This window comes from Anomalospiza imberbis, chromosome 2 (genome assembly GCF_031753505.1).
Source record: "Anomalospiza imberbis isolate Cuckoo-Finch-1a 21T00152 chromosome 2, ASM3175350v1, whole genome shotgun sequence".
Classification (NCBI taxonomy): domain Eukaryota; kingdom Metazoa; phylum Chordata; class Aves; order Passeriformes; family Viduidae; genus Anomalospiza; species Anomalospiza imberbis.
The window spans coordinates 15306091-15322399 of NC_089682.1; the positions used below are offsets into that span (position 1 = coordinate 15306091).

Consider the following 16309-nt stretch of genomic DNA (forward strand, 5'->3'; position numbering starts at 1 on the left):
TTTTCTTGGGTTGTTTTCTTGGGTTTTTGGTTGATTGGTTGGGTTTTTTGTGAATACATGACCACACGTGATTTGGAGCTATGTAGACTGCTTGTCCAAGACCAAGATTTTATAACAGTACATGTACAGCATCTTGAGTAATGTTGTGGCACTTGTTTGACTTCAAGATTAGTTAATTCGGAGAATTAAACTTGCTGAGAGCTGCAAACCTTTTTACTATTCTTTTCTAATGTGACTTGGCACAGTGCTGGACAAATGCCAGCCAAGGAAAGCATTGCAGTGCAGGAAAGGGGACTGCTTTTCTGTATTGTTCAACTGTACTCTTGAGTCATACTAGATAGGAAGAAGGTGGCAAAGTAGATAGGATTTACAAAATCACATAGTTAAAGTTGCCCAAGTATCCTAATTTAAAGAAGTTTGGCTTTGTACCTAAATGATTTGCAAGTTAATGGCTTTTATCTGAGGTTGTCTATGGAGAGGCAAGTTTCAACATCCTGTTGTTTCTCTTAATACTTAGCAAAGGAAGAAGTCAGTCACCTTAGACAATAAAATTGAGAATAAATTATGTGGAATTCATGGAACTTGAGTTAACAAAGTTTTATATAAAAAAATACTTGTGGGATTTTTTTAATACGGAGTTTTTAATACTTGCATGTACTATTTCTAACAGTATATGCAAAATGTTTTGGATAAGTGCTGTAAGACAACAGCTAAAGAAGTCTAAGATGATGGCTCACTTCTGCTATTTACATCTAGTAAATTTTAATCAGGTCAGGATTTAGTTAAGTGCTTTGAATCTGTGTGGCTGCACAGCTCAGAAGTTAGGGCACAAGTCATTAATTCAGATCCTATTAAAGCCTTATATTTTATTTAAGCACTGGAATAGATTGTGAAAACTCCTGAAGATTTAAGAAGGGCTTAGACATAAATGTCTTGTGAGCAGCATTGTAGGAATAACTGATCGTGCTTTGGTGTGTGGAGATAGATTGCTTGGCCTCTTAAGGTCCTTTTAGTCTGTTTTCAACTATTTTTTGCAGACCTACAAATTTTTTCTGAGGGTAGCTCATTGCTTCTTAGAATAGCAATTTTGAGTGTGCACAGTTCGAAAGGTTTTTACTAAATGTGGTTCCGCACAGTGCCTTGCGTTACTAACAGCAGATTTGTTAGGAGCGTTTCAGTGGGAATGCTGCATTTTGTGCTGCTTTGAAACAAGCCAGAAGCATTGTCACAGCTTTACTCTATCCAAGGACCTCACGGTTCTTGGCCTTTGTCAGTTGAGAGTCCCTTGAAAACACTAGAGAGAAGAGCTTGGATCTATATAAACCCAGTGTTTTAATGACTAAATAATACTGGAAGTTCTCATGTGTTTAAATCCAGTAACTGCAGTTGTTGCATAAGTCTGGAAGTTTTGGTAGTTGACACCTAGGAGTTGCCTGAGAGAAGCTTCATCACCTATGTTACTCATTGGCACATTAAAACATCCACGTAACAATTTCTAAGGGGTCTGATGCAGACGTCTTATCTCTTTTGCTTATTTGTCCGCAAAGCACCATTCTGCACTGATATACAGTTTCATTCTTGATTTAACTCTTCTTAAGTCTTGAGTAATTGCTAAGTCTAGGAATAGAACACATTTTGTGTTTATTGAATTTTATGGTTCTTCTACAAGGCACCAATTGTATGGAAAAGCCAATAGTTGCCAAGTCTACTGAACTCCGTTAATAGTATAAGGACTGCCTACTAATTTATATGCTCAATTCCAGTATTAATAATGAGGAAATGTCGAGTTTAATGGCAGAAGAATTATTCCAAAAGATGCAATTGGTATCAGTTTCATAAGGGGTTTTTAAGTAGCTGACAAACATAGTTGAGGAAAAAAGTTAAAATATTTACCAGAAAGAATACTTAAACATCCTGGAATAGTTTAACAATAGTCTAAATGCAAAGGAGAGATATTCTGGGGATGGAAGAAAGTGTTGAATATCGAAGAAGGTCTGGGAAAAAACTTAATGCCCTTCAGAAAAAAAAATCCTTTTAGACTGTAGAAAAGTTTTTAGCAAGGTAGGTCCAAATCAGTGGAACTTTGATTTGCAAACAGAATGTAGGAATGGAGATGCTAAACTAAATGTAAAAATTTCAAGTGTATACTATCTATCATATTATTGATGAAACTAAGGGGGAAATAGGGAAAATGAGTACAATAGGAAACATAATTATTTGCCCACTTAAAATTTCAATTGATATGGTTTGGATACATGTAAAAAATACTATACTGGGAATGATGGTTACCTGACATTATTATTAAAACAAGATGTCCTGCCCCAGATTGCTAAGTCTTAATTGTATTTATGGATGCTAGGTGCTGTATTGTACATGCAAAATTACCCATCTGGATCCAGTGCTAATCAAAAAGGTTCATGTGAAAAGCATTAGGTTTATTGTGCAGGTGAGTTTTGCCAGGCTTCTGAGACGAATTGGATCTCTTGCAGTAAATGCTGGAACCATTAAAAAAAAAAAAAAAGTGTCATTACAACTTGCAGATCAATATGCGACCGTAGTATGTAAAGTACAGGATATTCAGTGCTTCAAAGGAAGTGGTTAATTGATTGTAGGGAGATGTGGGCTACATTTCTTGGTGTACTTCTTTCTTACAAAGGGTTTGGTATGACTGTGTTTTCTTGATGCCAGTACCTTAACATATGACGCTACTTGTGACCGCGTCGTCCCTGCAGTGGTTTTTATGGGTGTGCATTACTGGTCCAGATTTGAAATAATTTTAATTTTAAAACAACTTTCTTTAAACTGTCTTTCTGCCAGGGAATTCCTAAGAGTTTTTACATTCTGAGAATTCAGTGGGTTGAAACCTGTAATTTTAGATTACTAGAAATATTGATGATTGATTGACTTTAGTGTCACATGTTCTGTCACATCATTTGGGGCACATTAATGTGCTAGCTGCCTGATAAAGATTCACTGGTGTCTGTCTGCTTTATATCTAGTAGAGAACCTGTAGGATCTCTTTGTGTTCCTGTCCATATGCCTTCAGGAAAACTTCTGGAGCCCAGCTGTGTTTAGGTATTGATTTCTACTAATTTAGTGAGATATGGCAACAGGTTGAAAAGCTTTGGGGAAACAAATTTTGTACCTTAATTAACATGATTTTTCCCACTGGAAAACAGATAGGAAGTTAAATCAGAGTGGGTTGGAAGACCATTTTTTAGGTTGCCTTTGTAAGGGATGTGCACCCTCCTTTCCCTGGCAGAAATTGATTGTTCAGGTTGAAATTGAAATGTGTTCAGGTGTAAGTAGAAATTTTCTGTGGACCTTTTCTATTATGTTTTTATACTTCTCTTGTGTTGCCATCTGAAATATGTTTTACTTTTGGAACCAGAATATTGGGAATAGCCAGATCTTGGATCAATTCTGCTTACTTAGTTGTCCTGCTGTGGGAGGAGAGCACCTGAAGAATAATCAAGGACTAGAGTCTCTGTCCTTTGAATTAAACTAATCTGAGAACATGAAAGATACATATTCAGCCTTTTCTTACATCATACATATATCTGCTCCCAGCCTGTTATGTCATTGAGGCATGCCGTTGGTGCTAGTTAAATACTAGTGGGAGTCTACGCCCAGCGAAACAAAACTTATTTCATTTGCTCACCTCTTAAGCGTGCTGCTGACCTCCTCACTCCACACTGGTTTCAATAGTGCCATTTCCAACAGGAACCTTTGGGCTTTACATTTTAACTCCTAAGAAAGGCTACTAAGTGCACGGCCTTTCTGAATATGCAGCTGCTTTCCATTTAATTGTATATACCAGCAAAACATAAATCATATATACATATTCTTCTTTACCTTACATGGCTCAGACTGTTCTGAGAAAAACTGGTTCTACCATCCAGTGATTCCCTCAGCATAATCATTGCTTGGGTAGACCTGTTTGAAAAGATCTTGCTAATCCAGTGCTCTGGCTCACACAGGACTATGTGGCTCTCATGCTGATTCCTTGAGTTTGTTCCTAGTTCCAGAGAGTGTTTTGCTTGAGTTCAGCTGAAAAGTAACTGTAAGGAGTGCAGGATTAAACAGGAAGACCAGATTGTACAAAACAGTTTATTTGTTTTGCAGAAGTTTGCTGTGGTTTTACTGGTTGACTGTTGAGAAAGTCAGTGAGGTTGAAGATTAGAGCCTTTTTAAAAACAGAAGTTGATCTCGCCTTTTTGTCTTCAGAGGGAGGCTTGTCTGAAGTTTCTGAGAGTGCATTTCACTTCCAACAGATTTCAGTTGTCTTAAAATAGTAAATGTGAAAACTTAAACTTACTGTGTTGTAAATTCTTATTAAACATGCAGTGAATGTACATTATTATTTAGCAGAATGACTGTTGTAGCAAGAGTCACTATTTCTGAAAACCTGCATGTGGAGCGGAGTCAGTGTAGAACACATGGTTTTGATATACAAATTGTCCTATTTTAGGCCCCAGAGTTTAGCCATTGTTACTGTTAGGACATCACAGACTCCTCCTTTTCAGCTAAAGTCAATTATTTTATTTGTTCTACTGATTTTTTTTTTTCTTTTCTTTTTTTTCCCAATTGGCAAGATCAAAGGAAGCTATCTTGTGGCATGAACAGAATACTGAGATGTGTAGCTAAAGTACTAATGTTAATTTATATCATAAATTTGAGAAAAGGGGAAGTATGTGACTTGTGGCCTTGATGGTAATGATATATGTGTACTCAATATACAGCTTGTCCCTGTAAACAAGCTTTATTAAAAACACTCATTTCTGTTACTTAACTAAGATGGTGTTTTTCTGGTCTTCCATTTGATAATATCACCTTTTTATGTATCTTAAGGAAGGATAGTACAATACAATATTCACTGCCTGTACACTACAAGTAAAAGATATTACAATGTGGGGAATGTGGGCTTTTTGGAGAATCATCTTATCAAATTACCCTTTGCTGTACAGATAAAAGGTTGTATTAACTGCCCGTAACTGAGACAGCTTTTAAAGATTATAGTCACTGCTGTAATAATATATAGCACATGACACTGATTTCTTACTAGAAAGAAATTTTTCCATCATGGAAATATGACTTTTAGAGTAGACCAGCATCATGTGAGAAATCTCTAGTATCTTCCTGAAGCCAGGAAAGATGAGAAAATAGCACTGCTACCATGTGCCAGATGTCTGCACTAGGAAGACAATCGGAAAGCCCAGCCATCTTTCCCTCCTAAACAAAACAAAAACAAACAAACAAAAAAAAAAAAAAAAAAAAACACCCAAACAAAACCAAATCAATAAAAATCCAAACAACACAAAAACCCCCAAAAAAACTAAAGAAACACCCTGTCAAAAAAAACCCAACCCACTTGTGTCATATTTGGGAAATCCATGATTCCTACAATTTAGCTTTTTCTAGCGGCATCTTCCAGAGGAAAAAAAAAAAAAAACTCCAGATAAAAGTTGCTAGAGAGCTGGTAATCATCTGATTGTACATTCAGTATTTGAAAATTAGAATTTGTAAGTGGTTGAAGATGCTAGGAAGGCTCTGAAGAATTCTGCTGAAAAGCTGAGTAGTGGGAAGGAAGGTGTGAAATGAAGGTAAAATCTGAATTTCTGAGCAGCTTTTATTAACTTTCTGGCATCTAAAAGGTAACTATCTATATATGTATGTAACTTTTAAGTAAATTAGGATTTGAAAAAACTGATTAATTAGACTTTGGGTTCTCTTGGGAAACAATGCACAAATGAGCTCAAATTCTGTCTCCAATGGTAATGGAAAATGGTAACCATTTTTAATAGCTTTTCATTTGTTTCTAAAATGATACTGAATTGCTGTTAAACTTTAGGAGCAAACTAAGAATAGATGCCTGGGGCAATGCCCTGTACCATAACTTAGGAAATACATACTTTTACTTAAAACTTGCTATTGGTCATGTTTGTTTTGTAAACTAAGTCATTCAAAATCTTTCAGGGAAAAATATCTCCTAGAAATTCTCCAAGTATAGTATCACTGACAAGCAAAAGAAAGCCTTTGTTGACCAACAAGGTATTTAAGAGTTGTTTTTTTTTAATCTTTTTGGTGAAATTTTATATTCAAAAGCCTTTTTCTGTATGGCTTATTAGAATGGCCCTTGGGAAAGTACAGAAAGTAGCAAATGGTGTAAAATTGATAGTAAAATTGCATTCAATATTTTTTAAGTCTATGCTGTAGTTATAAATTTTCCTTAAGGTGGAATAAGGGCTGACTTGCTGTATAAGGTCATGCTCTTAGGAAGAATCCTTTTATCTGTTAATTTTGTGTGGCTTTTTGCTATTCAGTCTTCATCAGGTTTAACTGTTTTACAGAAGTGGTAGTAATGGAAAATAATGTCTAGCTGTGTAGTAGTGAGACTTCAAATGCCAGGTTCTTTTATATATTTCTTACTGTGACTTCATCCAGGTTGAGAATACACAAGGCTCAAAGCAAGAGTGGCATTACATACCAGCAATAGCGAGTTTTCCATGTTTACTTTCAATAACTTGCTTTTGTAGAGTATGTAGAAGAGAGTACAGTAACATGCTATGAAAACCTATCTCCAATATATTTATTTCTGTACTTGGATTCAGCATTTATTTTTACTTTCTGTGTCTTTTTTACAGAATGGACAGCAGATTGTGGATGAACCTATGGGAGAAGATGATATCAACCAACAAACTGTAAGTAAAAGATGGCTGTAATGAAAACAGTACAACATTGGAGCACACTGACATCACTTAATTCATAATGGCAGTTTGCCACTAGTGTTTTGTTGTTTGAGATTACTGGACATGGGGTGCACTCTCAGATCTTAATATTTTTGAGAGAGGTTTTTTCCTCACTCACTCAGGTCTAGTTTGGCATCCTACTGTTCTCAAAACTCATTCCTCAGCTTTTAATAGTGTTTCAGGGAAGGTCAAGTGTGAGGAACAACTGTGAAAGTGTAGTTTCCAATGTGCTTGTTATTGGAAGGCATTCATCAAAGGAATTCTTAACCTAGGCCTCTTAAAAATAGAAATTGTTACTAAAGAGAGGATCAATGAACCTTCCTGACTGTGATAATTTTTAAGGTTTCTTGTCTTCGTGTCAGACTTGCAGTTTTCCAAGTTTCATAATGTGAAGATACCGAGTTCAGTTTTCTTGTTGCAATGTCTGCGAATTTCGTCAAACATGAAGTTTAGCTGTGCTTTCGTGTTAGAGAGTACTAGCTGAATGCTAAGTCTGGTGATAAATGGCTTTGCCAATGAAAACAATTTTTGAAACTCCATATTTGGTTGACTTCAGGGTTCATGTGCTACTATTGCATATTGTGCAGACTTCAGGTTGTGAGTAGATGATCCAAGCTGTTTCCTATTCCACCTGTACTGCTTGACAGGGAGCAGGTAGAAGAGTGGTATCAGCCTAAGAAGGGGAGGGTGGAGAAAAAGGTGGTTTTAGTTTCATCTTTGTTTCTCACTACAAAGGTGAAATAAATACTCCCTAAACTGATACTCTTCGGCCCATGGTGGTAACTGGTGTGTGCTGTCCCTGTTCTTAAGGCAGTGCATGAGCTTTTCTCCTACATGTCCTGCTGAGGAGGGGGATTGAGAAAGCAGCTGGGTGGGTGTCTGGCAGCCAGCTAAGGTTTATCCCTCAAAATTATTGAATTTCTCTTTCAATATTTGATAACTACAGGATGCTTACAAATGTTTCCCTTTATTTCCTTTGGAAATTTCCAAACTGTTGCTTTTTGAGTGAGCAACTGATTTTCATACAGTATAACTATCAAAAAGTTAAAACATTACTCTGGTATTCTTTCTGTCATGCTTGAGCTGCTTGGTTAAGATTGTTTTAGCTGTTTAATGTCTCAGACCAGTATTTTAGGAGTATACTTTGCATTTATTTCTAGGCTGTGGTGAGTAAAAGATTGCCAGTTGTGGTGTAAATTAATCTAGGGGTTTTTAAACAAGATGTTATTTCAACTGCTCAGTCATTTACAGCTGGAAGTTAACCAGTGCTGTCAGTTGGGTGATAAAATACTACTTGAGCTGGGATGTGAGATTGTCAGTGCTTCATAATCTGTTTTGGCAAGATAAAGACAATTTAAAATTACCATTGAAACTCATTTAAATTGTTCTGTTTAACTTTGCACTTAAATGGACTTGGGGCACTTACATAGTTGCTAACAATTTATGGCATTTCTCAGCTGTAACTGAGGACAGTAGAATGCCTAGGGTGTACTGGCAAATCAGGTAAGAAGATGAAATACTTTGGTAGATGTATAAAGCATGCAAGTTCAGGACAGAAAGTTGCCATACTTCTGTGGAGACAGAAGGTGAAAGCTTGAAATCTGCATCCTTTTGCTGTCTGAAGTGGTTGGATAGAATGTTGATAATGCAAATGAGATAGGAAGTTTAAGACAAATATTAAAACTTAACACAGTTCTATGTACATAGGAACTCTCTCTAGTATTCTGTGTATCATAAGATAGGTTGTTTCATTACATCTGTGTTCTTTTGGTCAAAAGTAAAGTTAATTACAGGAAAGCCTGAGTTACATGGCTGTGATTCAAATTTGATGGTTGTTTTAAGAAAATCAGGAGCTATAAAGATACCCATTTCTCAGGAGTCCAAGATGCTGTATGGTTCAAAGTCTTGCTTCTTTTAAAAGGGGACTAATTCAGTACTCTGGTTTTATTGCAATGAGTGTGCTGATTATAGCTGACTTTATAGCTTGTTACCAACATTTTTTATCTGTATCTCATAAATGACCTGGGACCAGCAGGAAATAAACGCAAGAACAGCGGGCTGAAGCTTAACCTGATGTGAATATTTAAGTGAACATTACTGAAAGGGGAAGCTATTTAAAGCCTTTTGTTTGCTACCTTTCTCACTCTTGTGCTGTCTGCCATTGCTTTTTGTGCCTCTGTGTCCATAGAGATTGAGTAAGTTAACTGAGCAAATGAATTATTTTGAGCTGTTGCAATCATGCTGCATGCTTTATTGCTAGTTAAAGCTAACCAGAAACTGCAGCTAGTCTAACAGGTGGCTTCCCATTTTATGTGTATGTGAAGAGCATATCATATTTGTGCTGTGTTCTTTAAGTTCTGTTATCTGGATTCTATGCAACTGATTAAACACTTAGTACAACTGTCACGTTACCATTGCATTGTACTAGCTTAAGCCTAATTATTAAACATATGAAAAATATTAGGTCCCAAGAATTTGTAAAAAGTTTTCTTTTCACTAGAAGTGAAGTTTTCATTTGTAAGTTGCAGGAAAATTTCTTTTTGGTAACCTGCAAGGACCAGAAGTGGAACCTGTTCAGGCTCAAACCTGGGATGAACCTCTCTTCAATGCAGGTGGTGGGGTCATATTGCTACCCTTGACTTCTTGCTTTGGCCCTACTTTTAAACAAGCAGAATTAAAGCATACATAGAATTAAAACTAAATCAAAACAAATCATATTGAAATATGCTGATCGGGGTGATAAAAAATTAAATCTCAGTAGCTGTTATACTCTTACTAAAAATACATAACTACGGTAACAATGACCAGTCAGTGGGTAGTCAAAAGGTAGGGCAAGAAATCCAAAGAGAATTCAGTAGTTTAAAAGGTCTTTCTCATTTATGTTTTCCTGGTAGAATTTAAATAACACATCTGTTTGCAGTCAGGAGAGATGAAAATTACCATTGTCTTCCTAGTCAGTGTTTTTTATTAAAAGAGTTTGTAAGAAAAGCGTGATCTTAAAAAAGGCTTCAGTGTACATTGGAAAAATAATTTGAAGCATGTGGACAATACAATCTCTTTGTTGAAGTATTTCATTTGATTGGTTGGTGCTGAGATTCTGTATTTTACATGCATATATACCATACAATTTACACTAAATCTATAAAGCACTGGAGTGGGGATGTCAAGATAAGGAGAGGGAACTCATTCACCAGTTACAGCCGTGGGCAAAACAGCCCCCATCACTCAAGCAGTAATACTAAATCCAGAGTAATCTGGGGTAATCTCATTTGTTGTGTCTTCATCTGTGAAAATAATGTAGGATGAGAACATTATTCAGGAAAAAAAGCATAACAAAACTGAATGATTTTTAGATTTTAAGACTTTTCAGAGAGGCTTTAGCAGATTTTTAATTTTACCTCAATTTCTAATAATCTGTACTAGTGAGAACTCAATGTTTCAGAAATTTATGTTTGTCTTTCGGCAAGCGGAAGCACCATTTCAGGACTACTCTAAACTTCTGTTGGATATTCCTGCTCAGGTGATCAGTAACAGTTTCCATGTTTAAGATCAGTTATGTTTGTTAACATGACAATGAAAGCATTTCTGATTTTGATAGGTTTGTTTTACTTTTGCTGATACAACCTTCACATTTCAATTTCCTTTCTGTGCATGTTTATCAAAATTTTGATTAAAATTCTTGGCTCTGTGGTAGAGGCTTTAAGACATAGCTATAATTTCTTAAACACTAGGGAAATGTTTGGATTCACAAGTGTTCATAATTCATAATCCAAGTTCTGGATTTCTCATTATTTACAGACTGATACTTAATTTTAGTAGAAACAGCTGCTTATGTAGCTACTTGTAGCTTGGGTTGCAAATACTAAACTTGTTCTTGAAAGTATTCTGTGATTCTTACATTACTTTTATTGTATTCTACTAAATATACTTAGATCTTTGTACTCATGTATTTAATTTTATTTTACGATCAAATAACTTGATTCTTAAACGGATAAGGGTTTTTTAGGCAAACAATTTACATATGTAAAAATTAACTTCAGTCATTTCCTTGTCAGTGACCAGACTGTGCTTTGTAAAAGGCTGAATACTTTTTTTTTGTCTAATGTGATGAAATTAGAAATTCATTATCTTCCAAAGCACTCTACTCTGCTGAAACTTGGATGAATTTTGTTAGCAACTTTGTGACATGGTGCATCTTACCTCTATGAGAATGAACTTGCAGAAACTCATGTATGAAGTTACAGCATCCTTGTAAATAGTGCAGACTGTTTGGTCTTACATGTTAACTCTTAGATATCAAACTAATATATAATGAAGGCAAGCCCTGGAATATTTTTTCCCCTAAGATGTCATCAGGTGTTGAGGAAAGATTACAACAAAACTTTCATTAATATGTTCTACTGGATTTTCTAAGTGACTTCTTTTGCATTTGGTGTCTTAGTTGCAGGGTACATTCTGGATCTTGGTCAGAAAATTTGAATAATTTGAGAGTATAAGCAGTGTTCAAAGTCAAGCTGCTTACTTGTATGGAGAGAAAACAGATGGTAGCCCTGCAAAGCCTGTAAACTGACAGATGGAAGCTGCCACACCCTCTGTTTAATAGAATATTGCTGCTTTGGCTATATAAATGTATTTATTATGAAGAAAAGTATATTATTCAGCTTCTGAAAACTCAAAAAAATAGCTCTCTGTTCCTCAACTGTTGACCTTTGTCAAACAAGGCCTTTTCATTCCATTTGTGTACTGCTTCTTTGTTTTTTGCAAGTAACTGAAAGCAATCCATACTACAGAGCCTTGCTTTTCTAACACTGTAAAGACTTAATTCGCATTGTTACACTTCTCAAACTGAGGGTATAGGAGATTGTCAGTTTATCTGAAGGACTCCACTTAGATTCAATGTTTCCGCATTCAATAAAACTCATGGATTCCCAAATGTTCTGTATTGCTTTGAGAGTTCCTCTGCATTTTTCACTTCTCCTGCTCTCTGTAGTGTCTGTGAGCTCTGTTCTCTAGAAAGTCTAGACAGCATTTCTCTTAATTTTTCTAAACTCAGATCATCCAATTTAAACAATGAGGAGGGGATGATGGGAGATGAACTCACTTTATATTTCTGTACTGGAGGAGAAGGAAATGCGTTGTGCAAGTGGAGTTCTGCGATTGACAGGACTGTGACAGGCATACTACATTCTCTTTGTTTTGGAGACAGCTGTGTCTCCTGATAAACAAGTATAATATAAATCCTTACCAAAGATTTTAAGTTAGGGAAGCAACTTGATGGAGCAATTTGTTCTTTTTATCAGAGACTTCCCTGTTGAGGACTGCTGCCCTCTAACCTGTCTCCTTCATATATGAAGGAATATTTAAAAGGGCAAGCTTTCTTCTGAGAGATGCTCCAAGTGAGTTGTGTAGCTTATATCTTAATGTTTCTGGTTGGCTGCTGGTGCTCCTTGGGAACCATGCAGGCTGTGTTCTCCCAGAACACAAGAAATTTCTTCCACCTGCCAGACTCACGCCAGTTATAGGAGAGCTATTGTTGTGAAGTAACCCCACTGACCCCTGAGCACAGTGCTTTGTACTTCTCTGGGAGGTCACATAAAAGGTTTGGGAGAGCAGTAGTCAGTAATTGTACAAATGTTTCAGTTGAAATGCCTTATTCCCGTCACCCTTAGCAGATACAGCATATCTGCAGCAAAATACACTCTTACCTTTACAGCCACAAGATAAGAAAATTATTATTTACCCACAGTATCTTTGCATGTCTAAGGAATATTGTAGTTAGAGCTGCTCATGCCATTTACTCTCCATTTCTGCCCTTAGCTCTTTTTGGTACAACAGGGTTTAATTTTGTGACTTGAAGATTCCTGGTCACTGTGCTTTTAGTGTAATTGTATTTATTCTTGACAAGGTAAAGGCAGAGAGGTTGAATGGTCTCCTATTTATTTATTTAAATTTCTTGAAAGTTTTCCAAGTGCAAATAACTATATTGCTGTTAAACTACAAAATTAAATTCTTGAGGTATTTCAGTTTTGAAGGAGGAAGTAGCTACAAGTTTGAACCAATTGAGGAGAGGAAAGCTTCAAGTAATTTTATGCTGTTTATGAAATATTTGAAATCCTTTTGTTGCAGTAAGCTTATTGTGTTAAAGAAGCTTTGTTCATCTTGAACCTAGTATTTAATAATTCATGCTGTCTTACTGCTGCTGCTTTCAAAAAGGCTGTGCCACACTGGACTGTAAAAAGCACATTGGCAATGAGAACTTCTGAGCCCTCAGTTGAATCACAAAGTCCTCCTTTGTGTAGTAGGAGTTCCTGAAGGCCTCTGTTTATTATAATAATAATTGTGTATATTCATTACACAGATTTTGAATGATCGTCCCTGCAGATATGACACAAATTAAGACCCAGAGGACTACAAAAGAACACTAAAGTGGCACAATTTTGCTTCTGGGATATGGCTAAAGTCAGGTCTTTATTTCACCTCTCCATTTTGACAAGAGGATCTTGGCTCATGCTGAGGAGATGTGTAATCCCAATTTAAAGGAAAAGCTAGAAACTGATACTGTAGGGAGCCAGGATATAGGGATAGAGATAGCAATGTGTTCTGTCACTTTAATTACCGCCTTTGTCTTCTGAAGAGGAATTAAAATATAACAAAAAAAAGAAATAATCCAGATATTTGTTAGAGCCCAGTCAAGGGAAGCTGTCTGCAGGGTGGGTTTGTTTTCATGTCTTGTGCAAGCAGGACTACAGTATTTTGCTGTATGTTTCCTTTGATACATAGTCACTAAACGGAATCACCTGGATATGTTTATAGCTGAATACTTGTATATGCCTTTGACTAAAGCTTTTTACTTGCCTTTGTTTATTTATTATTTGAAAAACAGACTTATTCCACTAAAGGAGCATGTACTTCGCAATTCATTGTTTTAACAAGTATCAAAAAAGCTAAAGATAGTGGCAATATTCAGGAAAATAGCTCCCATAGTAAATCTAGAGAGATCAAATTAAAAATTTCCTCTCTTACTCTTTGCAGTAAATAGATTGAATTCTAATTCCTAAAACATTTGAAGTGTTTGGGGCTTTTTAAACATTGAAAGAAAGCTTAAGGATCTTTTTTTACTTCAAGAAGTTCACTTTCTGCAGAGCAATACAATATGGGTGCATAAGTCAGACATTTGAGCTGGGCAATCCAATTTAAATATTTCTTCAGTTTACCTTGGCCTAGAATATCCGTGGAGCATTTTCTATGTGCAGGATTTCAATTGACTAGGCACAAGGTCATTTTAGTCCTCTTGACTAAACTCTAGTAAATAAAAACAATCTTTAGGCATTCTCTGCATTGAAGTCTGTAATGTAGTGATATGTGAGATTTAAAACATTTTGTAAAGTTAAATTAATAAAAATACAGTTATCACATATAGGACTTAATATACTTGCTATTGTGCTTAGTCAGTGAAATGTTATGTAGTAGTGTGATTTCTGAAAGAGATGCTGGTCTCTTCTGTTGTTTTCTGGGAACCAGGAATCAGTAACATCTGCAACAGCCTGTTGCTATCAGGCAATCTGCTTGAGCTTCCTGTGCTGATCTCTGTAAGTATCAGCAATATGAGTACCACTGCTGCCCAGTCTTTCTTTATCACAGCTCTATGTGTGTGTGTGAAATCCATGTCTTTTTTCTTTTAATTTTTTTTTCTTTTTGACCTTTTTTTCCCCCTTCTCTCTCCCCACCCCCCATCTGTGTGTGACTTGCCTGACAGGAAATTTTCTAATTGCCGGAACAGCTGGTCACAGCAAAAACGCCAGGGTTGGTCTTCCCTGCTAGACTTATGATCGCTCAGTCAGAAAATCCAAACATCATGGTTTCTTAGTCATGTTTAAGTTTCTGGCTCTGCGTGTTCGCTCTGTTCGGGTGAGCTTAGTTTATTATTTAAGAGAATAAGGGGGAAAGGGGCAAGTTTTACTTTTATCTAACTTCTAATCCCAGAGCAGTTTTAGTTTTTCACTGCTTAGGGATCAGTGTTGTTTGGATACAAAGTGTTTTGTATTTCCTTTTAAAAAAAAAAGTCTGTGGTATGTTCATATGTTGTAGAAGTTTCTAAGGTACCTGCTGATAAAATTTAGCCTTATTAGGAAATTGCTACCTGTATGTAAACAATGTAAAACTTATATTTTAGGGGGAGATGGGGTTGTTAATTGTGAGCTTAGCTGTATGTTTTCTCACTGAAAGTCAAGTTTTATTAAAAACCTTTGTATTTTTAATACTTAGTGGTTATTTTAATAGTTACATATTCATATGGTGCTTTAAACTGTAAGATATGGCTTTGTGTGGTGATAGTTAAAATAACTCAGGCATATTAATATCTTAAATTTACTTTTAAAATGGTATGAAGAGTAGTGATGCTTGCATAACAATGTTAGGGTTATTTCAACTTTTAAATGATAACTTAGTCATAGCAAATGTTTAATATGTGTAATTTGTCTTGTTGGGCCTATATTTAAGCATTAAAAAGTTTTGTTTAAGTTCAGAAAAATTACTAGTGGTGTAGTGTATCATCCCAAGCACTGTTTTAGAAGTATTTAACATTACATGTAAGCATGCAATGGGACAGAACATTCTATCGTTGGAAGTCAAATCAGTTTTCATGTTTATCCTTCTGTAGATCTGCAAATACTTTTCAGTGAGGGGGTAAAAAACCCAAAACCCCATGACCTTCTTGTGTATTGACTTAACATCTTAAGTGAAGGTCTATTAGCTTGTAAAAGTGGTAGACACCTACTAGCCCATATAATGGTTTAAACAATTTGTATTAGTTTTTGCAATGCATTTTAAAAAATGAAATTGAATTTTCTTGCCACGAGTGAAACACCAGAAAAAGACATGAATGTAAAACAGTAGAACATAGCTTGTATTATAATCAAGGGTATTTTTAATCTAAACCTTATAAAATAAATACTTATCAACTCATAGTCCTGAATTACAGTCCTTTTCCACAGGCAACATGAAAGGTATTCCTCAGAAATTTTGTCAAATAATGACATTATTTTATCTTACTTACAGGAGCCTGGTCAGGTCGTCTTCAACATTCTGTTGATTTTAAAATGCTAGCTATAACAGATCAAACTCCAAGTTTTCAACCCATATAGATTTCAGTATATGTTTAGGAAATTATGATAGTAAAATAGCATTCATAGCATTCATAGATTAGTGCTGAGTATGCTCAGGGATTATTTTTCCTTCTAAATAGTTTGGAGCTTTTAAACTTGATTTAGTTTTTTAATCGCAATTTTCTGAAATGTTAGTGCTTACAAAGTAGGAAAAAACTTATATCAGAGTTAATGGGAAATGAAAGTTCCACCCAATGAGTATTTTTTTCCAATGCTGATGAGCACATTTCAGTTCATGAGATAATTTTGTGCTGTTTGATCAAAAGAGAACTGCATTGCAAAACCGCTTTTGGTGACATTGAGCTTTTAAAATACTTTCAGGAATTCCTCAGCTTACCTGCCAAACAACCTAACGCTCACAGTTCCTTTGGGAAGGAAGGAGTAGTGTCCTGTCTG

General features: G+C 35.8%; 1 protein-coding gene and 1 long non-coding RNA gene across 5 annotated transcripts in view; both read left to right on the forward strand.

The window, feature by feature from the left end:
- RPS6KA3 (ribosomal protein S6 kinase A3) overlaps positions 1 to 16309 on the forward strand; it is a 72328-nt gene that overhangs the window by 6365 nt on the left and 49654 nt on the right. For 3 of the 4 annotated variants that reach the window (XM_068179901.1, XM_068179902.1, XM_068179903.1), the window contains exon 2: positions 6645 to 6701. In XM_068179901.1, coding sequence (XP_068036002.1) covers positions 6645 to 6701 — 57 coding nt within the window. Of the gene's footprint in view, positions 1 to 6644; positions 6702 to 14522; positions 14658 to 16309 lie in introns of those variants that run through there. The other variant, XM_068179904.1, reaches the window with a different exon arrangement.
- LOC137468320 (uncharacterized) lies at positions 9982 to 11533 on the forward strand. Its single transcript, XR_010995873.1, has 2 exons — positions 9982 to 10269; positions 11197 to 11533. It is a non-coding gene; the product is annotated as an uncharacterized lncRNA (long non-coding RNA).